The following is a 24,221-nucleotide window of genomic DNA, read 5'->3' on the forward strand; positions in this document are numbered from 1 at the left end:
TCAGTGGAGTGATTGCAAGGGACTTCGGAAAAAAGCAGATGCAAAGATTGTGAAGGTGTATTTTAAATTGTTTTCTTTTTGTGGTTGAAAGTCATCATAACTACTAAGATTCACTGGTTGTTTTTCTGATTGATGCCTGCAATCTTGTATATGTACTATAATATGTATTGGTCTCCCCAGGTGACAGTTTTGAGGTCATACGACACCATGATTGCTACTGCAAGGCGCCAGTCGGAGGGCACTCTCATCTACATTGTCGACAAAACAGATCTCTACATCCGAGTCCGCAATGGATTCAGACAAATCATGGTGAAGTCATTAATTTTTCTTTCATGTGAGACGTGTTAGTAAGGTAGGAGCTGGAGATGTACACTCAAAGTTGGTTAAGTGCACATTAAAAGACCATAAACGTGAAAAAATTAACTATGCAAAAAAATGTATGCACTTTTTTCATATTCTTATTATATTCCAGCTCAGTGACTACAGTCCCTTCTACAGAGATCTGGTAAGTTGTATGAAAATGAGTAAATTAAACAAAGTCAATGTATGAACTTATTTAATAAATAGCTATTTGAGGAAACAGAGTCATAAAATCAAGGATGACTTGTCATCTCAAATGACCTGTGCTTAGAGTGTCCGCCCTGAGATTCAAAGGTTGGGGGTTTGAACTCTGGTCGAGTCATACCAAAGACTCAAAAAATGGTACATGATGCCTCTCAGCTTGGCACTCAGTATTAAGGAGATGGATTGGGGGTGAGGCCCTGCGATAGGCTAGTCTCCTGTCCAGGGGGTGTACTTGCACATCAAGCTGCCTCATGCTACAGAATCAGGAGAAAGGCCTTATGGGCCATTTTGGCTCAGAAAAGCTTACTTGTCCAAGGCTTGCTTATTTTACTTAATCACTGTTGCTCTTAATCTCCAGGACAATGAAGTAGCGGCAGTCCAGCCTCCCCCTGTCGTCAATTACCCCCAATCCCAGGACCACTCAGCCAACAATGGAGCTGAACAATTCTCCCAAGGCGCTGCCACCCACCCCATCGTGCCTCCTCCTCGCCAGCCTATTGAGATACCCAGGCTCGCCCAACCCAACAATCGCGACCCCAGAGACCCCCCTCAGTATGATCACAGATACCCCTCTCAGACTGACCCTAGGTACCCCCCTCAGACAGATGGCCGCTACAGCCCTGTGCAGCCTGAGAACAGGTATCCCACCCAGCCCGAAAGACGATATCACATCACCCCCCAGAGACAACCTGTTCCCCCTCCAGTTCCCCAGCCTGTCGGTCACGTCCACACATCAGGGCCAGGAGTGAGTATCTTATCATCATTTAATGTGCCTTCAGAGAAAGCATGTATCTAACAAATGGTCTCATCTAAATTGTGTGTGTAGGCCTAAGCCAAGCTGTTTTTATAACTCAAATCTGGGGGGGGGTTCTTCTCAGCTCCACCTGATCGCCCTGAACACTCCCCAAGTGGGCAACATGCGGGGCATTCGAGGGGCAGACTTCCTGTGTTTCCAGCAAGCTCGTGCAGTGGGCCTGAAGGGCACCTTCAGGGCTTTCTTGTCCTCCAAGCTCCAGGACCTCTACAGCATCGTTCGCAAGTCCGACAGAGACAGCCTCCCCATCTTAAACCTCAAGGTGTGTAAACATATACTAAAGAAAGCATGAGTCTAGACTTTGGGATCCTTCTTCTGACACCAAATTGAAATTGAGTTCATTGAAGTAATCTATTCATTACCATTTCAGGAAATTCTAGAGATTATTTCAATAAAACACTGTTAAGAATCAGTCATGCGATGCTACCATGGGTTTTCATTTTATCCTTGTGTCTCATGGCCGTGGCTTGCTATATAAAGCAGGCAGACAGGCATTCAGTTACTGTTCGATTGGACATTAGAATGGGTCAAATAAGTGACCTAGGCAACTTTGAGCGTTGTATGATCGTCAGTACCAGGCTCGCCAGTTCCAGAATCTCAAACAGCCGGCCTCCTGGGCTTTTAGCGCATGGTGCGACAAACAAACAAAAAAACATCCAGTCAGTAGCAGTCCTGTGGGCGAAAAAAGCTTGTTGGTGAGAGAGATCGAAGAATGGCAAGAATTGTGCAAGCTAACAAGCAGGCCACAAACAGGCAAATAACGGCACAGGTCAACAGTGGTGTGCAGAACGGCATCTTGGAATGCACAAGTCACCGGTTCTTGTCATGGATGGGCTATCGCAGCAGACTACCACACCGGGTTCCACTCCTATCAGCTAAAAACAAGAAGTGTCTACAGTGGGCACGCTATCACCAACACTGGACAATTGAGGAGTGAAAATACATTGCCTGGTCCGACGAATCCCAGTTCCTATTGCTTCATTCTGGTGAGGTGTCAATGGTACAGGCTGGTGTGGGGAATGTTTTCCTGGCACAAATTAGGTTCCTTGATACCAATTGAGCAACTTTTGAACGACACACCTTATAGAATCCATGCCCCTAAGAATTCAGGCTATTCTGGAGGCAAAGAGGGGTCCGACTTGATACTAGATGGGTGTACCTAATAAACTCGCCACTGAGTGTATATTTTCTCTCCCTCTAGGACCATGTGCTATTTAATAGCTGGGAGTCATTGTTCAGTAAGACTGAGGGGAGGATGGAGGAAAATGCACCAATCTACTCCTTTGACGGCAGAGATATCCTCAGGGACAGTGCATGGTGAGTGTTGGTCTCTCAGACACGGAACAACAAAATAAAAATGGTGTTTACAATGTGCGTCTAATGCATCAAAATCCTAGTTGCTGGTTAGCTAAGGTGAGTTGTTCAACTTAGTTACGTCATTGTCAAACTATTCTCAGTGAGTTAGAAAATTATGAAGAAGAAAATGGGACAAGCTTAATTGTTTGCCAATGTTATAGTTTAAAGAGTTAAGGTGGCTACTTCGATATTGTAGCTAGCTACGGACGTTTTTGACTTGCATTGACATTGACAGCTCTGTGTATGCAAGCTAAAATACAAATAGCTAGCTCGCTAGCTACTTAGCTAACAACATCTGTTTAGATGATACCAATTTTTACCAGCTTACCAGCTAGATTGCAATAGCCACAACTTGCAGCTCAATAAGCTAGTCAGAGCAAAGATTGCTAGCAATACCGGTCCATATCCCCCCCAAGCCTCGAGCCTAAATTTTTACTAAAAAAAAGTGTATATAAACTCAGCAAAAAAAGAAACATCCCCTCACTGTCAACTGTTTATTTTCAGCAAACTTAACATGTGTAAATATTTGTATGAACATAACAAGATTCAACAACTGAGACATAAACGGAGCAAGTTCCACAGACATGTGACTAACAGAAATGTAATAATGTGTCCCTGAACAAAGGGGGGGTCAAAATCAAAAGTAACAGTCAGTATCTGGTGTGGCCATCAGCTGCATTAAGTACTGCAGTGGATCTCCGCCTCATGGACTGCACCAGATTTGCCAGTTCTTGCTGTGAGATGTTACCTCACTCTTCCACCAAGGCACCTGCAAGTTCCCAGACATTTCTGGGAGGAATGGCCCTCACCATCCGATCCAACAGGTCCCAGATGTGCTCAATGGGATTGAGATCCGGCTCTTCGCTGGCCATGGCAGAACACTGACATTCCTGTCTTGCAGGAAATCACGCACAGAACGAGCAGTATGGCTGGTGGCATTGTCATGCTGAAGGGTCAGGTCAGTATGAGCCTGCAAGAAGGGTACCACATGAGGGAGAAGGATGTTTTCCCTGTAACGCACAGCTTTGAGATTGCCTGCAATGACAACAAGCTCAGTCTGATGATGCTGTGACACACCTCCACAGACCATGTTGGACCCTCCACCTCCAAATTGATCCTGCTCCAGAGTACAGGCCTCGGTGTAACGCTCATTCATTCGACGACAAACGCGAATCCGACCATTACCCCTGGTGAGACAAAACCGCGACTCGACCAGTCCTGTCTGGTCCAGCAACGGTACGTTTGTGCCCATAGGCGACGTTGTTGCCGGTGATGTCTGGTGAGGACCTGCCTTACAACAGGCCTCAGTTCAGCCTCTCTCAGCCCTTTGCGGACAGCCTAAGCACTGATGGAGGGATTGTACGTTCCTGGTGTAACTCGGGCAGTTGTTGTTGCCATCCGGTACTTGTCCCGCAGGTGTGATGTTCGGATGTACCAATCCTGTGCAGGTATTGTTACACGTGGTCTGCCTCTGCGAGGATGATCAGCTGCCCGCCCTGTCTCCCTGTAGTGCCGTCTTAGGTGTCTCACAGTATGGACATTGCAATTTATTGCCCTGGCCACATCTGTAGTCCTCATGTTTCCTTGCAGCATGCCTAAGGCACGTTCACGCAGATGAGCAGGGACCCCCGGCATCTTTCTTTTGGTGTTTTTCAGAGACAGTAGAAAGTCCTCTTTAGTGTCCTAAGTTGTCATAACTGTGACCTTAATTGCCCACCGTCTGTAAACTGTTAGTGTCTTAACGACCGTTCCACAGGTGCGTGTTCATTAATTGTTTATGGTTCAATGAACAAGCATGGGAAACAGTGTTTAAACCCTTTACAATGAAGATCTGTGAAGTTATTTTGATTTTTACGAATTATCTTTGAAAGACAGGGTCCTGAAAAAGGGACGTTTCTGTTTTTGCTGAGTTTATTATCACACTACTGTTTTAAAAATGGCAGTTTAATAGTGCAGTCTCTTTCTTTTTATGGCAAATAGTTACTTTCTTATTATTATAATGAATGTCCTCATAAACAAAATTGCTTGGTTATAAATTGTGGTAGTCTTTGTATGTATGATATGCCAGGCCAACAGTGAAGGCACTGTATTACAATTTTACTGTGAACTGGAATAGATTTCTTAAAATGTATCTAATAAAGGGATATACCTAAGGTGATTAAAACATTTTCTGAATTGTTTCCCTTCAGGCCAGAGAAAATGGTCTGGCACGGCTCTAGCAGCGAGGGTCACCGCCAGACAGATAACTACTGCGAGACATGGAGGGCAGGAGACCGTGCAGTGACTGGCCTAGCGTCTTCACTGCAGACCGGCCAGCTCCTACAACAGTTGCCCAGTAGCTGCTCTAGCTCCTACATAGTGCTGTGTATCGAGAACAGCTATCTCTCTCATTCCAAAAAATAAGAAAAAACCTGTCCCTGTTTCTTTGGTCCTAGTAAACGCAATACAATTATCCAAATAGGCTCATTCCTCCCTCCCGCGCCTCCAAAACATGACGTCCTACAAACTAGTTCTGCAGCTCTTGCCTGGCAGAGAAGCTCGCCATTGTCTTCTTCATCCCTTCTATAATGCCAAAGAGACGGGTCGAACATAGAGGTGTTTGCCCTTTTCTCGGGGCATTGGCACATATTTTCCAAGGGGTTGAACAAGAGAAGAGAAGCTAACTGCGGCAGCATTTTTTTATTGTATCCATTAAAAAATATATATTGTATATGATATCTGTGTTTTATTTTTATTTCTGTTTTTATCAATGTTACTTTTTAAACTGTCTTCAAATTTGGTGTATTCAATTAGCTATACATTTTCTTTGTACCGTTTTCCACATTTTTGTTTTATTTTCATTTCATTTAAGGCTTGTGGTTTACTAAGGGGGCAACCTTTTAAATAATATTTTAAAATTAAAGAAGAGAATAGTTATTTATTTTGAAATTAAGTTATGTGAGAGCATACGATATGATTTGGAAAAGTAACAACAAATGTAAAATGCCCTAACCCATATTGTAGTCAGCAGTCACAATATTTCATACATTTACACAAGCGAGGGCGAGTTTCATAACCTAATATGGAAAACTGTAAGTTGCAAGTATGAGTGTGTGGTTTTAGAAATGCATGTCAAAAGAGATTCTGAAAAGAAATTCTGAGTTGATATCTGCTCCCAAGATAATTGTTTTTTTTTAAATAAGTAAATAGCCTCCCGCAGTGGTCTAAGGCAGTGCAAGCTGTGCCACCAGAGATTCTGGGTTCTGTCGCAGCCGGCTGCGACCGGGAGGCCCATGGGGCGGCGCACAGTTGGCCCAGCGTCGTCCGGGTTAGGGAGGGTTTGGCCGGCAGGGATATCCTTGTCTCATCGCGCACTAGCGGCTCCTGTGGCGGGCCGGGCGCAGTGCATGCTGACCAGGTTTACGTGGTGTACGGTGTTTCCTCCGACACATTGGTGCGACTGGCTTCAGGGTTGGATGTGCATTGTGTCAAGAAAGTGCGGCTTGGTTGGGTTGTGTTTCGGAGGAAGCATGACTCTCGAACTTCGCCTCTCCCGAGTCCGTACGGGAGTTGCAGCGATGAGACAAGACTGTAACTACTACCAATTCGATACCACGAAATTGAGGAGAAAAAAAAGGGGTAAAATCATTTTTACAAAATAAGTAAATAAAACTCAGATAAGATATGATGGTTCTTAGAAAGAATATTGCTATAATGTTATGTACCAGGTCACAAATATGTTAAATGTGTTTATAAATATGATTTCTTTCAATTCCATATAGAACTTTTCTGTTTACTTGACATTTCAATTTTGGTGAAGATAACTTTTATATGTCCTCGTCAAAATGTGCCACGTTTATATCTAAGACATAAGTTATAATGTCTGTAAAACAGAGGCTGAGACAAATTTGATGGAAGGTGTTAATCAAAAAGAAAATCCAGGTCATAATAACCTAACATTGGGGTTTGAAAATGTTTTGAGTTCAATTGTGCGCTAATTTCTATTGAAGTGACTGCTGACTGTGATGGTTGAGGGAACCCAGATGCATTTTATTAAGACACTTTGTATTAGCCTCGTGTTGTTGAATTTCTGAGACTTTTTTTTGGCTATAGTGCTACTGTGGTCTTGACTGAACCAGTGTTTTTGTAACAAGTATGTGCTGTATCATTTCTCAGAGGCACTGAATAAATGTTATTTTTTTCCCCCACCTACACTTGGACATGCTGCTGCCATCATGTGGATAGAAATACAGCAGCTTCTTTTCTTATCCATGTTTGGTCAACTAGGCAAAATGTTAAAGGTCATCAAGGGACACAACTGATGATCCCTAACATGAATTGAGATTTAGATGGATTAATTCAATCTAATGGATTGAAGAGTCCTCTACATCTATATCATATCAGGCAAGTTTTTCAAAGGTCATGTTAGTTCATTTACAGTGAATATCAGTGGTTTGTAATTTTTCAGTGTTGATATTTGGAATAAACTACAGTTTCTTCAAGAAAGTATTCACATCCCTTCAGTTTTTGGATTTTTTTGTCAGTGGCCTATATTGTCAAAGTGGAATTATGTTCTTAGTCATTTTTACAAATTAATTGAAAATGAAAACCTGAAATGTCTTGAGTCAATAAGTACCCCTTTTGTTAAGTACCCCTTTGTTATGGCAACCCTAAATTAGTTTGGGAGTAAACATTTGCTTAACAAGACACATGAGTTGCAGGGACTCACTCTGTGTGCAATCATAGTGTTTAACATGAATTTTTTATGACTACCTCATCTCTGTGCCTCACACATACAATTATCTGTAAGGTCCCTCAGTCGAGCAGTGAATTTCAAACACAGATTCAACCACAAAGTTGTCCAATCCCTTGCAAGAAAGGGCACCGATTTGTAGAAGTGTAAAAAAAAAAAAAAAAAGCATTCACTGAATATGCCTTTGAGTATATTATTAGTTATTACATTGAACAAAAAATATAAACGTAACATTCAACAATTTCTAAGATTTTAGAGTTACAGTTCATGTGAGGAAATCAGTCAATAGAAACTAATTCATTAAGGCCTTATCTATAGGTTCCACATGACTAGAGGCAGGGTGTGCAGCCATGGGTGGGCTTGCGAATGAGAATCAGAATGAGTTTCTCCACAAAATGACTTTTTTACAGACAGAAATACAGCTGTCTAGGTGGCTGGTCTCAGACGATCCTGCAGGTGAAGAAGCCGGATGTGGAGGTCCTGGAGTGGCAGGGTTACACGTGGTCTGCGCTTGTGAGGCTGGTTGGACGTACTGCCAAATTCTCTAAAATGATGTTTGAGGCAACTTATGGTAGAGAAATTAACGTTCTGTTTTCTGGTGGACATTCCTGCAGTCAGCATGCCAATTGCATGCTCCCTCGAAGCTTGAAAAATCTGTGGCATTGTTTTGTGACAAAACTGCAATATTTGTTTTCCAGTATTTGTTTTCAAATCAAACTTTATTGGTCACATGCATGTGTTTAGCAGATGTTATTGCCGGGGGTAGCGAAATGCTTTGTGCACAACATTTGAGAGAAATGGAACCTTTCTGGGATAGTTTATTTCAGCTCATGACATATGGGACCAACACTTTACATGTTGCGTTTATATTTTTGTACAGTATAATTATACTTTGGATGGTGTGTTGTTTTGTTCCCCAGTTTCTGTGTTTTGTGTTTGTATTTCAGGAAATGGCTTCCTGGATTCTCAGCAGCTGATTGGAGCGCTGAACCCTCCCTCTCGTCATGGGAAACCGCTATTTTTCAATTACCAACTCTTTCTCCAACTGGATAAAAGCCTTTGTCAGGAAGAGAGAGTTTTTTTGATGTCCTGTTTTGGTTGTTGCACAGTAACAGTTTTGTTGAAAGTATTTTGTAGCCGCTACTTCTGAGGTGTGTGTATGCCAAAAGGACTGTGTTCGTGATTATTGATATTGTTCACTTTGCGTTAGTAATTATTCTGTTTTTGTTCCCAGAGGGGAAGGGGAAGGCACCTTGGGAGTGCTTATGCAAGAGGCCTGCAGGCATACATAACCCGTAGTATTTACTGTGTATGCACACTAGGTAAGACCTGGGTGGACCACCCCCTGTATTTTGGTTAGCACGCCAGGAGGTGCTAAAAGGTTAGGTAAATAGTGGGTGGGCAGGTAAGGTAGGAGAGGGGATTCTTTTAACTTTAACTTTTTTTGCTTTGGTTCTGTCCAGCCCCTTTTCACCACATTACCATGTTAAGGAAATAAATTCCCTGTAAACAGTAATATTCTCTGCCTCTGTCATCCTTACCCGCACCTACAATCTCATACCTATTTCACTCCACGGGGAGTTGACTGTAGCAGGGTGTTGCGTTCCCTCCTCCAAGAGGCGTACGTAACATGTATCAATACACCAACTCACTACAAAGATACAGGCATCCTTCCTAACTAATTTGCCGGAGAGGAAGGAAACTGCTTAGGGATTTCAACCTGAGGCCAATGGTGACTTCAAAACAGTTTAATGGCTGTGATAGGAGAGAACTGAGGATGGATGAACAACATTTTAGTTAGTCCACAATAGTATTCTAATTGACAGAATGGAAAGAAGGAAGCCTGTACAGAATACAACATTTCAAAAACATGCATCCTGTTTGCAATAAGGCATTAAAGTAAAACTGCAAAAAAATGTGGCAAAGAAATGAATGTCCTGAATACAAAGTGTTATGTTTGGGGTAAACACATCACGGAGTACCACTCCTCATATTTTCAAGCATGGTGGTGACGGCATCATGTTATGGGGTATGCTAGGGAGTTTTTAAAACTTGTGGGCATGGGCAATCTCAAATGTCTTAATTATAGGCTCCCCTGACTTTCTCTGTCCTATTTCTATGTTAAATATCAGTATTGACCGTCAGTAGGCCTAATAACCACATTCAACTACCAATTTACTGTTCTCTTCAGTTGGTGTAACCTACATAATTGTTCCATTTGTTTTGTTTACCTTCATTTGCTTCCTCTGTAAATGCAATCACGGCTGTTTGGTTGTTGCTGAGGATCATTACTAACAGTTGATAAAAAAAGTAATGTAATGTAGCAACCTCCATGCTCTTGTTGGCTGGCCCTCACTACATATCCTTCGCCAAACCCACTGGCTCCAGGTCATCTGTAAGTCTTTGCTAGGTAAAGCCCCGCCTTATCTCAGCTCACTGGTCACCATAGCAACACCCATCTGTAGCACGCGCTCCAGCAGGTATATTGCACTTGTCATCCCCAAAGCCAACACTTCCTTTGGCTGCATTTTCTTCCAGTTCCCTGCTGCCAATGACTGGAACGAATTGCAAAAATCTCTGAAGCTTGAGTCATATCTCCCTCTCTAACATTAAGCATCAGCTGTCAGAGCAGCTTACCGATCACTGTACCTATACACAGCCCATCTGAAAATAACACACCCAACTACCTCATCCCCATATGATTACTTACCCTCTTGCTCTTTCGCAACCCAGTATCTCTACTTACACATCATCTGCACATCTATCACTCCAGTATTAATGCTAAATTGTAATTAATTTTTCCTCCATAGTGTATTTATTGCCTACCTCCCTACTCTTCTACATTTGCACATGTAACAGTATAACTTTAGACCGTCCCCTCGCCCGTACCCGGGCGCGAACCAGGGACCCTCTGCACACATCAACAACAGTCACCCACGAAGCATTGTTACCCATCGCTCCACAAAAGCCACGGCCCTTGCAGAGCAAGGGGAACCACTACTTCAAGGTCTCAGAGCAAGTGACGTCACCGATTGAAACACTATTTAGCGCACACCACCGCTAACTAAGCTAGCGTTTCACATCCGTTTACACATACACTGTACATATATTTCTATTTTCTTTTGAGTTATTGACTGTACATTTGTTTGTGTAACTCTGTTGTTTTTGTCGCACTGCTTTGCTTTATCTTGGTCTGGTCGCAGTTGTAAATGAGAACTTGTTCTCAACTGGCCTACCTGGTTAAATAAAGGTAAAAAATAAATAAAATTAATTGTTTATTGAGCGGAGAGCAGACCAAGCCGTAACAGTTTGAACCCGACGCATGGCACAATACTTGGCCGTGTCATCAAGCAGTTCCATGGTTAGTGCAGGCAATAGACAAGGTTATAGCCTATTATTGTACACTATTCTCCATATTATAAGTCTATGTACACTAATCTTCCAACATTACCATGGGTTGAAGAACTGAATGTGGCAATTTTAAGAATGAATCAATCCACCGTTTTCTGACTTTAGTGCGTAAAGGCTCTCCAGACCTGTTTATGATTCATAAATACTTTCCTAAACCTAAATCATCTACAAGATCAGAGTATTTTTTTAATCTACCAATTGGTGCTGGAACGGAAACTAGTATGAATATATTCAGGATCAATCATACTTTCATTGATCCGGAATATTCTGAACCCGTTCTCTCAATGTTCTAATCTTTCAACAAAATTCTAACTAAAAGGTGCCCCGTATTTAAAGGGAACGCTTAAGGGAGTGAACGTTATTTATAATAAGGGTTACATGGAGGAAATTGGACCTCTGAAATGCAAATGCATGGCCATCCCTTCAGAAAAATATATTTTATCGAAACCCTTCCTTTACGCTTGAAAAAAGAGAACATGCCTACCGTTTAGCCTCACTTCCTGGACAGACCAGCCTTAGACATGCAGTTTTGTTCTTCGTCCTGTAGGCATTAGATGGCAACACAGGAATTTTGATGGCACACAGGGCTGCATCCAAGAAGGTTGTGGGTTTGCAGACCATGCATTTCTACATCATTTAACATATCAGCAGAATCTGTAATACCACACAAATTTTCAAAATTACAGGTTAAGAATGGACTATAGGCCTATGTGTTCATCTTATATTTCTTTAATGCCAAATCAGTTTGTCTTGTTTGCAACCAATTTATCCTTGTTTACAAATAATTTAATCTGAGACGTCATTAGAAATTTGAGCATGGTACATTCAAAAGTTAGGCCTACCTTCCCACCCCAGACAGAGTAGGCCTACCAAAGCAGAAAAATGTCAGATTTAACTGCTGGCTACTCTTCTGTTGCTTAACCCAATGAGAGAAGGTCACAAGTGTTTCCCCAAAAACTGTCTGGGTTTAAACAGGTTGTGTTTTCCTGGCATCCACCAAACCCAGATTTGTCTGTCAGACTGCCAGATGGTGTAATAATTAATCACTCCAGATAAAGCGTTTCTGCTGCTCCAGAGTCCACTGGCAGCGAATTTTAGACCACTCCCGCAGATGCTTGGCATTGCGCATGGTGATTTTAGGCTTGTGTGCAGCTGCTCGGCATTGCGCATGGTGATTTTAGGCTTGTGTGCGGCTGCTCGGCTATGGAAACCAATTTCATTAACTTTGGAACTAGTGAATGTTGCAACCGAGGATAGATGATTTTTACACGCTATGCACTTCAGCACTCGGCAGTCCCGTTCTGTGAGCTTGTGTGGTCTACCACTTCAGGGCTGAGCCGTTGTTGCTCCTAGATGTTTCCACTTCACAATAACAGTGCTTACAGTTGACCGGGGCAGCTCTAGTAGGGCAGAAGTTTGACAAACTGACTTGTTGGAAGGCTGGCATCCTATGATGGTAGCACGTTGAATGTCACTGACCTCCTCAGTAAGGCCATTCTACTGCCATTGTTTGTCTATGGAGATTGCATGGCGGTGTGCTTGATTTTTACACCTGTCCGCAACGTATGTGGCTGAAATAGCCGAATCCACTTTTTTTAAGGGGTGTCCACATACTTTGTATATTGCATATGCATCCAAGTCACGTCTTTCCTGGGTATTTTACAGCTTGTTTCTAGCATAAAGCATTGCAGACCAAAGTGCTGCAAGAGATCACATTATATAATCAGATCCGTTTTATTTTCTTCAAAATCTTAAACTAACTTGGGTAGGCTTATGCTTTCTGCCATTTTCTTTAATGCCATTGGAATACCCTCTCATACCGCCTCAATTCGAGTCTTGGTTTTAACTTAGCCCTTCACTGACATGGAGGTAGGCTATTTAACCCTTCGCCGTGTACTATCACATATCTGTGATCATTGTAGAGTTGTTCCTGCAGTGTACTAACGCAAATATGACAACAATAATGGAAAAATGTATGTAATAAATGTATTACTAGCCACTTTAAACAATGGCACTTTATATAATGTTTACATACCCTACATTACTCATCTCATATGTATATACTGTACTCTATACCATCTACTGCATCTTGCCTATGCCGTTCGGCCATCACTCATTCATATATTTTTATGTACATATTCTTATTCATTCCTTTATACTTGTGTGTATAAGGTAGTTGTTGTGAAATTGTTAGGCTAGATTACTTGTTAGATATTACTGCATGGTCGGAACTAGAAGCACAAGCATTTCGCTACACTCGCATTAACATCTGCTAACCATGTGTATGTGACAAATAACATTTGATTTGATTCGAGAACAGTAGCAACAGAACATTTGATACAACAAACGCTTCTAAACACCATTGTTGTCTGAACAGAATCTAGCTTGTATTGATGGAAAATGAAGGTCTTCAACTTTGTTCCTCAATTTCACCTTTTATTGTAAAAGATAAATGTGAACTTCATCAGCCAAGCCTCACACAGAACAACACATCCACAGACAAACTGATTCCATAAACCAGTCTAAATAACAGGTTGTGCTGACATAAAACAAAACATACATTTTAGGGTTAGGGTTAGGGAGCACAGCTACCTTAGCTTTCTTGGGAACAGGAACAATGGTGGCCCTCTTGAAGCATGTGGGAACAGCAGACTGGGATAGGGTTTGATTGAATATGTCCGTAAACACACCAGCCAGCTGGTCTGTGGATGCCCTGAGGACACAGCTAGGGATACCGTCAGGGCCGGCAGCCTTGCTAGGGTTAACACGTTTAAATGTTTTACTCACGTTGGCTGTGGTGAAGGAGAGCCCGCAGGTATTTAGCAGTAGGCCGTGTCAGTGGCACTGTATTGTCCTCAAAGCAAGCAAAGAAGTTGTTTAGTTTGTCTGGGAGCAAGACATCAGTGTCCGCGACGGGGCTGGTTTTCTTTTTGTAAGCCGCGATTGATTGTAAGACCCTGCCACATACCTCTTGTTTCTGAGCCGTTGAATTGTGATTCTACTTTGTCTCTATACTGATGCTTAGCTTGTTTGATTGCCTTGCGGAGAAAATAGCTACACTGTTTGTATTCGGTCATGTTTCCGGTCGCCTTACTATGATTAATAAAAGCAGTGGTTTGCGCTTTCAGTTTTGCACGAATCCTGCCATCAATCCATGGTTTCTGTTTGGGGAAGGTTTTTATAGTCACTATGGGTACAACATCACCGATGCACTTGCTAATAAACTCGCTCACCGAATCAGCATATACATCAATGTTGTTGTCCGATGCTATCCGGAACATAGAGGAAAACTCTCTAGGTAGATAGTGGGTCTACAGCTTATCATGAGATACTCTACCTCAGGCGAGAAAAACCTAGAGACTCCCTTAGATATTATGCACCAGCTGTTTACAAATATACATAGTCCGCCACCCCTTGTCTTGCCAGAGGCTGCTATTCTATCCTGCCGATACAGTGTGCAACCCGCCAGCTGTATGTTATTCATGTCGTCATTCAGCCACAACTCTGTGAAACATAAGATATTCAAGTTTTTAATGTCCTGTTGGTAGGATATACGTGCTTTTTGTTCGTACACTTTATTATCAGCTTATTGTACGTTTTCCAATAGCACCGATGGCAAAGGCAGATTAGCCATTCATCGCCAGATCCTCACAAGGCACTCCAATCTCATTCCGTGAAAGCTCTGTCTCTTTCTCCTGCAAATGACGGGGAGGAGGGCCTGTTTGGGTGTCTGGAGTAAATAACTCTCGTCCGACTCATTAAAGAAAAAGTATTCGTCCAATTCAAGGTGAGTAATCGCTGTTCAGAAACAGTATGTATAAAATAAGTTACAAACAATGCGGGAAAAAAAAAATGCACGGTTGGTTAAGAGCCCATAAAACAGCTGCCATCCCCTCCTGCGCCATTATTCTATATATACGCTGTCGTCTGTAGTGATTGTTAACTGTGGAGCTGACTGTACTGATAAATGCATAGATCAGAAAAATATTACACAACAGATGATAAATGAAAATAATGATGTTGAACCAACAAATCTGAAAGATAAATTGTATGGGGATGGCAGGTATTGTGGGGGAGGATCAGAATGTTCAGAATCACAAATTAATGTAATAAATGTGGATTACTATGCTATTTCAATGACAATACATTCCATTATGCAGCATAATATTTTATTTGGATTATCTGGGGGGAGGAAGTTGCAAAAACTTTAATGGCCAATTGGAAAACCCATTGTCACTAAACAGAGTTACAAATCTCAGGAATATGTGGGACAAGAATAAAGGAAACATTTCTACATTCTACTACTAGTGACAACAAAGTAAAATTTAACAAAATGGTACAAACATAGAATGTAAATGAGGCTTGGGTACAAAATCTATTGCCTGTGGAGAGTTTAAATGACGGAATGTCAACTGATAAGAGAACCCTCAGACTGCCAACTTAATATGCAAAATATACACACTTTTGAGGATAAAGAACCTGCTTCTGATCTACATCCTGATGCATCCAAGAGTTCATATGATGGAGTGTCAGTGGTGCAGCCCAATCAAATCTCAGACACCCAAGATATTGGGAATGGATACTACCATTTAGAGCAGTGTTTCCCCAACTCGGTCCTGGGGACCCCATAGGGTGCATGTTTTGGCTTTTGCCCTAGCACTATACAGCTGATTTAAAATAATCAAAGCGTAATGATGAGTTTATTATTTGAATCAGCTGTATAGTGCTAGAGCAGCAAAAAAAACGTGCACCTCTTGGGGTCCCCAGGGCTGACTTTGGGAAACACTGACTTAGAGACAGAAAGTTGTGGTCGAGGTTTATCAGATGGAGAAATCGTAAGCTCTATGAAAAATGAATCAGATGAGCAGCATTTAACTGGAGAGGTTGACAGTGAAATAAGCCAGGATTCACTGAAGTGTGTTTTGTCAGATCAGGCTCATTCTGAGGAGTTCAGGCTTACCACTCCAAATAATAGTGTGCTAGTGTGTTTTACGTTGACTTGTGACTAACGGGAGAGGGTCCATTCAGAGAGAAATGGTAGGTATTTTAAAAAGTTAATTTGGGTAGTCCTATTTGCACAGCCGAGAAGTAGGGTCCAGGAAAGTAGGATCCATAGCCCTCTGCCTTTTAAAAAACAGTAGCATTTGTGGTGTCCTTGTTCTCTAAAGCAGTCTTATGAGAGGGCAATGTGAATATATGAGTGATTGGAGAGGAAATTACTTAAGTGAAAGAAGTGAAGATTTAAAACTTGAATGATAGAGCAGACTGATGAAATTAAGCTATATGTTTAATAATGAAATAAAATGTAAAGATAAATGTTGCATGTTGCGTTTATATTTTTGTTCAGTATATATTCCACAGACCCTAGTGAGTAATCCCAACCCCACTTTTACTTCTCCACAAATAATAATTTTTCCTGTACAACTACTGTATATTTGTACCGTATAGTGTCCAGGCACCCCATTTTAAGCTGTTGACCACAGTAAAAGGTCAGCAACACTCCGTATTATTCAAAGCCCCATGAAATGAAACCATCTATACATTCTACAGACCCTACTGACTATTCCCTACAATACTTTTACTGCGGCACACAGAATAGTTTTTGCTCTTTAAGTGGGAGGTGGGGTAATTGAAGTTGAAGATTCCTGGTGTTTGTGACGCCTGTCGATTGGTGCGACGCAGACCCAGCTGAGAGCGTGGTGAAACAGAGTGTTTCACAGTCTTTCTTTACCTGACAAAGTAATGTTAGGACATATGAGTTATGCTATTAGAGCTCAATGTTAAAGTTTACATAGCTGGCCATATATGGATGTTAAATTTAACTTTACGGGTTGGTTCTGTAGGCTTCTTCTAACCTATCGCTTCCTACTACATATACATATACGATGAAACTATATATTTACATTAAAATCCAAAGTCTATCAGAATTCCAGTCATTCCAATAAATGTTATACCCCTTGATCTTCAAGAATAGGACTTGGAAATATGGAAGAATAGATTAGCCAAATCTTTTTACCTGAGCATGACCTCAAAACTAAATACTTATTAGCCAGCCCTACTCTGTTGTTTATGATTTTGTTGTCATGGAGGACTGGTTGGGCTCATTGATTCGAGTTGAAAAATAAATGCTGCGCTCATGGAATGGCATGCTTTGGGCAATACTGAAAAGTGCAATTTACATGTGAAAAATAAATGCCATATTCTGCATTTGCTATAGGCCTATTGTTTACCATTTGGTTGGTGACACTTGGATATCTTGATAATATGCAGCTGTTTAAAGGGCAAATCCACAGATGAAACAATAACAAAACGGTAGTCCACCTCAGTTTTGGTAAAAAGCTGAGGGATGGGCCTGGAGAAATGGAACCACTCTCAGATTAATAGACAGCTATGGATGCTAGGGTTAACCATCCATTATATAAAAAATATTGTTTTAACCATGTTATGAGGCTATACAGTGTTTGTTCACATTTACAATGTTTACAAACATTGGAGTAAAACAAGCTTATATGTTGGGTTATCATGGAATGTGACAGTTGAACTAAGCTCATGAGGCATTTATAAATGATATTCTTCAAGAATCAATGTATGTATGTATGTATGTATATATATATATATATATATAGCAAATTTATAAGTCCAAAAATGTATGTAGCAACTACAGATTGCCCCTTTATGTCTTTCAAATGTGTGCAAGTTTGAGCATGTGTCCATTAGGCCTATGGATATATATTTTTTATCAGCATGAATTAGATTGAGCAAAAGAAGCCCCACTTTTACTCCATAGGCTTGGATCCGGACGATGCAGCTGTTGCAAGAGTGCATATTTCACTGGCTTTCCACTGGTTTCAAATACAAGAATTGTTAGGCTTCATGAATTCAACCATTATTGCGTTCAAATACAGATGTAGATTTGAGAACAGCCATCTTCAACAACCACAATCCGTAAATAAATGAGAGCAGCATGATTCACATCAATGCGCTATGTAGATATCAATAATGCATGATATCCGTATCGCCGTAGACTACACCACTGCTGTCATCCTTACCTCCAAGCATTTATTAAAGTTGTATAATCTTTGGATGACGACAGTAGTTGCATCCAAATGTTTTAATGAGTATAGGGTTAGTTGGTAGGGTAATTAAACAATGTATATTTAATTTCCCAGTTCCCCTTTCCCAGTGTATCACAAGTTGTGATACATTGAAAAAGGGGAACCACAACGTGTAATGGATCTATACTATAGTTCAGTTGGGGGCGGTAAGGCAACCTTTCGGATGCCAATCCACGTTTAACCCCACCAAAGAAGAATAAGTCACTCTCATTGACCCCCATACAAAAACGTATTGTTCGGTGGCGAAACACCGCCACCTGCTGTGCTGAAGGGAGACACATTTTCCGCAGAGTTGGGCCTTTTTCTTCCTCTCTGCTGACGAGACGCCGGTGAACGACACTATGCCTGCCGTAGTTATAATGGATGAAAATTATGATAAACTTTTAGAGCAGTGCCAAACACAGGAACTTGAGGTAGTTATATCCAAGTATTTCATCAAACGTGTGGAACTTGAAGCTTTAAATGTGTCCATTCACAAAGAGAATATCTTTGGTCTGTGTGTTTTAACTTAATTAGCGGTGCTAACTAGCTAGCCATCCAAACGCACTAACGTTAGCGAACACAACATAGCTAGCTAACTATATCATAACATTCAATTGGGCACAGCTAACGCTGCATTTAACGTGCGAGAAAGTAGCTAACTACCCTCATATACGTCAGTTAGCTTGGTACCGAGCACAGCGTATATAGTTAGGTCTTAACATTACATTGAACACAGCATTTAACTGCGTTTTGCTATGTAGCAGAGGGATGTGAAATGTGGGAGGAGGAAAGTAGTTAGCTAATGACACATTCAAATATCACATATTGTGTTGAGCATTTAAATTAGCAGCACGGGGTGCAGATGGATAATGTTTTTCCTTAGCTAGGTTTTCACAATTTGTGCGTCAAGTAATATGCGCAGAACGTTAAGGTTGTTTAATATACAATACAAGGTTTCCTGGATGGGTCCTTTCGACCAGGTCGTGCAGCTATCTGTATAGCCACATTATTAAATGGACATCTTCAGTCATGAGGGTACAAAGTTTGGAACTTCATGACCGTCATTAGCAATCCAACAGAAAATGGCGGTACAATTTTATGAATGTCAACAAACAATTTGTTATTTCGACATGATGGGACATTTTGTCTGTGAAATTAATTATGCGGGAAATATGTTTGGAATAATCACATCGAAGCAAATTTGGGAGTCACGCGATGATATGTTATGTGGTCCTCCCATTACGATTTGGGAACGCGTGCAGTTTATTAAGACTACAAAATAAATATATTTTGAACTTGATGTACCTCTCTAATAAATATCGATGGTCTTATTCTGGTGACTTGATGCGTGGCTGCGGTTTGACAGATATAATCAATCTCGCTATAATCTATAAAATTCTAATTTAGGCTAGCTGTCTCTGCGAACTGTTAGCTAGAGCTCACATGCCTAGACCAGAGTGGGCACATTTGCTATTTAACGCAACATTTCTACTTACAAAACCATCAGTAGAATTGGAAACGCATTGAACTTTTGATTTGAATTATGTACATTAAACACATATATATGTAAACTTGATTCATTTCCAGCACCACCTCAACATTATGTGAACATCGCGGAAGATACGTGATTCCTATGACATCATCAGTGTGCATCATGTGATTTTTAACCAATTATGAGTAGGCATTGCCTACTAGTTGTCTACTATTGGTTGTCATTGGAAACACTTATCTTTCTCAATCTTTTAACATGAAGTTGAAAAAGGGTGATATTTCCCTTAGTGCACATAAAAGGCACTTTTTTTTGTGCTAATGATGTTACATCAATACTCTTTATCAGCAACACTTGAGTTTGATGGAAACACCATGGGTGAGAAAATTGGCATATCTTCTTTACGCGGATTTTAGAATATTCGCATGAAAATCTGTCATAAATTGGATGGAAACCTAGCTATTGGCTTGCATGGGCAGCATATTGGCTAAACATTGACTAATTGTTTGTTTTCTTGTCAGGCTCCAGGTGGCATTGCAACCCCTCAAGTGTATGCCCAGCTGTTGGCTCTCTATCTACTGCACAATGACATGTAAGTCAGGTTTTCTATAGGCCTAGCTAGCTATGATTACCATAGCTATAATATGTAGCTTGCTAGATATTTCATTAGGTGTCGATATGTGATTTGATAACGATGGTTTTGGGAAACATGCTCCTTCGAGGGTTCTTACGATGAACTTAGCCGTAAGATGCTTTTGGGGAAAGTGTACCCCGGTCTAGCTAGCTGGTTTGTGACTTTGTTACTTACAGAGATATACAGTACCAGTCAAAAGTTTGGACACACCTACTCATTCAAGAGTTTTTCATTATTTTCACTATTTTCTACATATAATAGAGTATTAGTGAAGATATCAAAACTATGATATAACACACATGGAATCATGTAAAACAAATCAAAATATATTTTAGATTCTTCAAAGTAGCCACCCTTTGCCTTTGACAGCTTTGCACACTCTTGAAATTCTCCAAATCAGCTTCATGAGGTAGTCACCTGGAATGTTTTTCCAACAGTCGTGAACCAGTACCCACATATGCTAAGCACTTGTTGCCTGCTTTTCCTTCACTCTGCGGTCCAACTCATCCCAAACCATTTAAATTGGGTTGAGGTCGGGTGATTGTGGCGGCCAGGTCATCTGATGCAGCACTCCATTGCTCTCCTACATGGTGAAATAGCCCTTACACATCCTGGAGGTGTGTTTAGGGGTTATTGTCCTGTTGAAAAACAAATGAAAGTACCACGAATCGCAAACCAGATGGGATGGCGTATCGCTGCAGAATGCGGTGGTAGCCATGCTGGTTAAATGTGCCTTGAATTCTAAATAAATGAGTGTCATCAGCAAAGCACCACATCACAACACCTCCATGCTTCACGGTGGGAACTACACATGCGGAAATCATCTGTTCACCTACTCTGCGTCTCTCAAAGACACGGTGGTTGGAACCAAAATCACAAATTTGTACTCATCAAACCAAAGAACAGATTTCCACCGGTCTAATGTCCATTGCTCGTGTTTCTTGGCCCAAGCAAATTTCTTATTATTGGTGTCCTTTAGTAGTGGTTTCTTTGCAGCAAACTATTAAGCCCTGATTCACACAGTCTCCTCTGAGCAGTTGATGTTGATGTCTTTACTTTACTTAACTCTGTGCAGCATTTATTTGGGCTGCAATTTCTGAGGCTGGTAACGCTAATGGACATCCTCTGCAGCAGAGGGTCTGGGTCTTCCTTTCCTCTGACGATCCTCATGAGAGCCAGTTTCATCATAGCGCTTGATGGTTTTTGTGACTGCACTTGAAGAAACTTTCAAAGTTCTTGTCATTTTCCAGATTGACTGACCTTCATGTCTTATAGTAATGATGGACTGTCGTTTCTCTTTGCTTATTTGAGCTGTTCTTGCCATAAAATAGACTTGGTCTTTTACCAAATCGTACTATCTACTGTTTACCACCCCTACCTTGTCACAACACAACTGATTGGTTCAAATGCATTAAGAAGGAAAGAAATTCCCCAAATGAACTTTTAACATGGCACACCTTTTAATTGAAATGCATTCCAGGTGACTACCTTATGAAGCTGGTTGAGAGAGTGACATGAATTTTCAGAGATGTCATCAAGGCAAGGGGTGGCTACTTTGTTAAACAAATCAAAATATATTTGAGGTTCTTCACTTTGGTTACATATGTGTTATTCTACAATGTAGAAAATAGTAAAAAATTAACAAAAACCCTTGAATGAGTAGGTGTCAGGTGTGTGTGTGTGTGTGTGTGTATATATATATATATATATATAAGCACCAGATAAAAGTTCTCGTTTATTTCCACAACTGATTAATAATGTAGGCATTTCATATTGTTTATTGTTACTTACAGTGCTGTTAAAGTATTTGCCCCCTTTTCTATTTTTCTCTACTTTTGCAAAATTTTCAACCAAACCTAATATTAGATTAACAGAACCCGAATGAACAGCAATTACATACTTATTTCATAAAGAAAATTATGCCACTCCAATGTCCCTGTGTGGGAAAAAGTAATTGCCCCCTTACACTCAATAACTGGTTGTGCAATCTTTAGCTGCAATGCTTCCTTTAGTTGTTGGTCAATCGCTGTGGAGTAATTTAGCCCAGTCTTCCATGTAGAACAGCTGTAACTCAGCAACATTGGTGGGTTTTCAAGCATGAACTACTCATTTCAAGTCCATGGGACCAATATCTCCCAAAAAGTTGACTCAAGTTTGCCATAAAGCACCTGATATATCATCCAGACTCTTGTAAGAATGTTCTATGGACAGATGATTCAAAAGTGTAGCTTTTTGGGTGACTTGGGCCCCATTATGCCTGGTGAAAACCAAACACTGCATTCCACAGTAAGAACCTCATACCAACGATCAAGCGTGGTGGTAATGTGATGGATTGGGGATGCTTTGCTGCCTCAGGACCTGAACAACTTGCCTTAATAGAAGGAACCATGAATTCTGCTCTGTATCAGAGAATTCTACAGGAGAATGTCATGCCATCTGTCAGTGAGCTGAAGCGCTGCTGGGTCATGCAGCAAGACAATGATCCAAAACACGCCATCAAGTCTACATGAAAATGGCTAAAAAGCAACAAATCCAGACCTAATCCCAATTGAGATGTTGTGGTAGGACTTAAAACGAGTAGTTCATGCTTGTCAAATGTCAGAGTTAAAGAAGTTCTGGAGGCAAGAGTGGGCCAAAATTCCTCCACAACGACCCCCCCCCCCAAACACACACACACATTTTCATACAACCACAAGCTCAGATGTTCAACAGTTGTTCCATCCCATATCTGTGCAACATTGAAGACCCTCTCGCTCTCACCATTCCTGACACATGGGCTCTGGCATTTGCAACCATTTTTCCTTTTTCACTCACTTAATTCCACACTTTTCCATACAAACATACAGGCACCCCATCTTCAAACACACCCACACTCCCCCCACATATTTGAATATACATCATTTTACAACATTCCCTGACTTTGAATGGTATAGTGTGTTTTATTTATCAGTTGCTGTATTTTATTAAATAACTATTTATATTACAATCCCTACCATGTTGGGTGTTCTGTTATTGGCCCCTTCTATTATTTAGAATGGCCATGGAGTAGTCTTGGTTTTTAAGAGCTACATATTTCCATTTTAGTCTATTCTCTTTGAATATTGGGTACAGAACTTTGCGCCGTTCTGCAATTTCCTACGGGAACCTATCATTCATGCCTATTTTCATGCTGGCTAGTCTTTCGCCCAGGCTTTCAACCATTATTTTATCTTTAAATAATGCAAATTTGGCAACAATTGATTGGGTGCGCGTATCGTTGTCCTCCGTTCTGAAAACGGTGTACACGTTTGAGTTTGTGGACTCTGTTGCCTGGGGTCTGTAGCGCTTTAACCAGTAATTATTTCACCACGCTCTCTGGATCTTTACCTTCGTCTTTATTTCCGGTAAGCACCAGATTTTATTTTATGTCTGTATATCAAGTAAGGCTTCTCTTAAATGTTTTGATTTTTTATTTATTTTACTAATGTCTGTTTCAATAATATTGAGAGTAGCTTTTAGTTTCTCATCACTCATTTCGAGGATCGCCTTCAACTCCTTTTTATATCTTTACTAACTAGTTCAAGTATGCCCAATTAATCCACTTCAGCAGGTCAGTTTCCATTCTTTGTGTACGGAGTGGTGAAAAGCAGGAATCGTCTGTTGCATTTTTCTTTTGGGGATTGTGTCTCCATACTTACCCTGGTTACACTACATGTTTTGGCGTGGGTAGTATTTGTTGATACATTTCTTTACCCTTATAATTTGTTTTGTGGTGTTATCCAGATTGAAGGTTATTGCTCACGAGCAGTGTTGTAGTACTCGAGACCGGTCTCGAGACCACACATTAAGTGTCTCGGTCTTGTCGGATACTTTTTTTACTCAGTCTTGAATGTCTCGGACGGTGAGGACTTGTAATTTCTTCCAGAGACCAGTGGAGTAAAACACTCTCAGCTTCAATTGTCACCGTATTAAAAATGCTTCACCAGGCCGTGTGTGTGTGTGTGTGTGTGTGTGTGTGCGTACGTACGTACGTGCGTACGTACAGTTGAAGTCGGAAGTTTACATACACCTTAGCCAACTACATTTAAACTCAGTTTTTCACAAATCCTGACATTTAATCGTAATAAAAATTCCCTGTCTTAGGT

At 41.0% G+C, this 24,221-nt stretch overlaps 2 protein-coding genes across 5 annotated transcripts in view; both read left to right on the forward strand.

Moving 5' to 3' along the window:
- The window catches only part of LOC139396223 (collagen alpha-1(XVIII) chain-like), a 173,204-nt gene extending 166,554 nt beyond the window's left edge, over positions 1-6,650 (forward strand). For 3 of the 4 annotated variants that reach the window (XM_071143381.1, XM_071143364.1, XM_071143378.1), the window contains 6 exons: positions 181-309; positions 473-505; positions 923-1,309; positions 1,443-1,640; positions 2,580-2,695; positions 4,924-6,650. In XM_071143381.1, coding sequence (XP_070999482.1) covers positions 181-309; positions 473-505; positions 923-1,309; positions 1,443-1,640; positions 2,580-2,695; positions 4,924-5,137 — 1,077 coding nt within the window. In that variant the 3' untranslated portion in view covers positions 5,138-6,650. The remainder of the gene's footprint in view (positions 1-180; positions 310-472; positions 506-922; positions 1,310-1,442; positions 1,641-2,579; positions 2,696-4,923) is intronic. The other variant, XM_071143369.1, reaches the window with a different exon arrangement.
- Positions 6,651-18,235: 11,585 nt separating this feature from the next.
- The window catches only part of LOC139396256 (COP9 signalosome subunit 8), a 30,928-nt gene continuing 24,942 nt past the window's right edge, over positions 18,236-24,221 (forward strand). Inside the window, exons 1-2 of the mRNA XM_071143391.1 lie at positions 18,236-18,405; positions 19,985-20,055. Coding sequence (XP_070999492.1) covers positions 18,334-18,405; positions 19,985-20,055 — 143 coding nt within the window. The 5' untranslated portion in view covers positions 18,236-18,333. The remainder of the gene's footprint in view (positions 18,406-19,984; positions 20,056-24,221) is intronic.

This window comes from Oncorhynchus clarkii, chromosome 3, assembly GCF_045791955.1.
Source record: "Oncorhynchus clarkii lewisi isolate Uvic-CL-2024 chromosome 3, UVic_Ocla_1.0, whole genome shotgun sequence".
Taxonomy (NCBI): domain Eukaryota; kingdom Metazoa; phylum Chordata; class Actinopteri; order Salmoniformes; family Salmonidae; genus Oncorhynchus; species Oncorhynchus clarkii.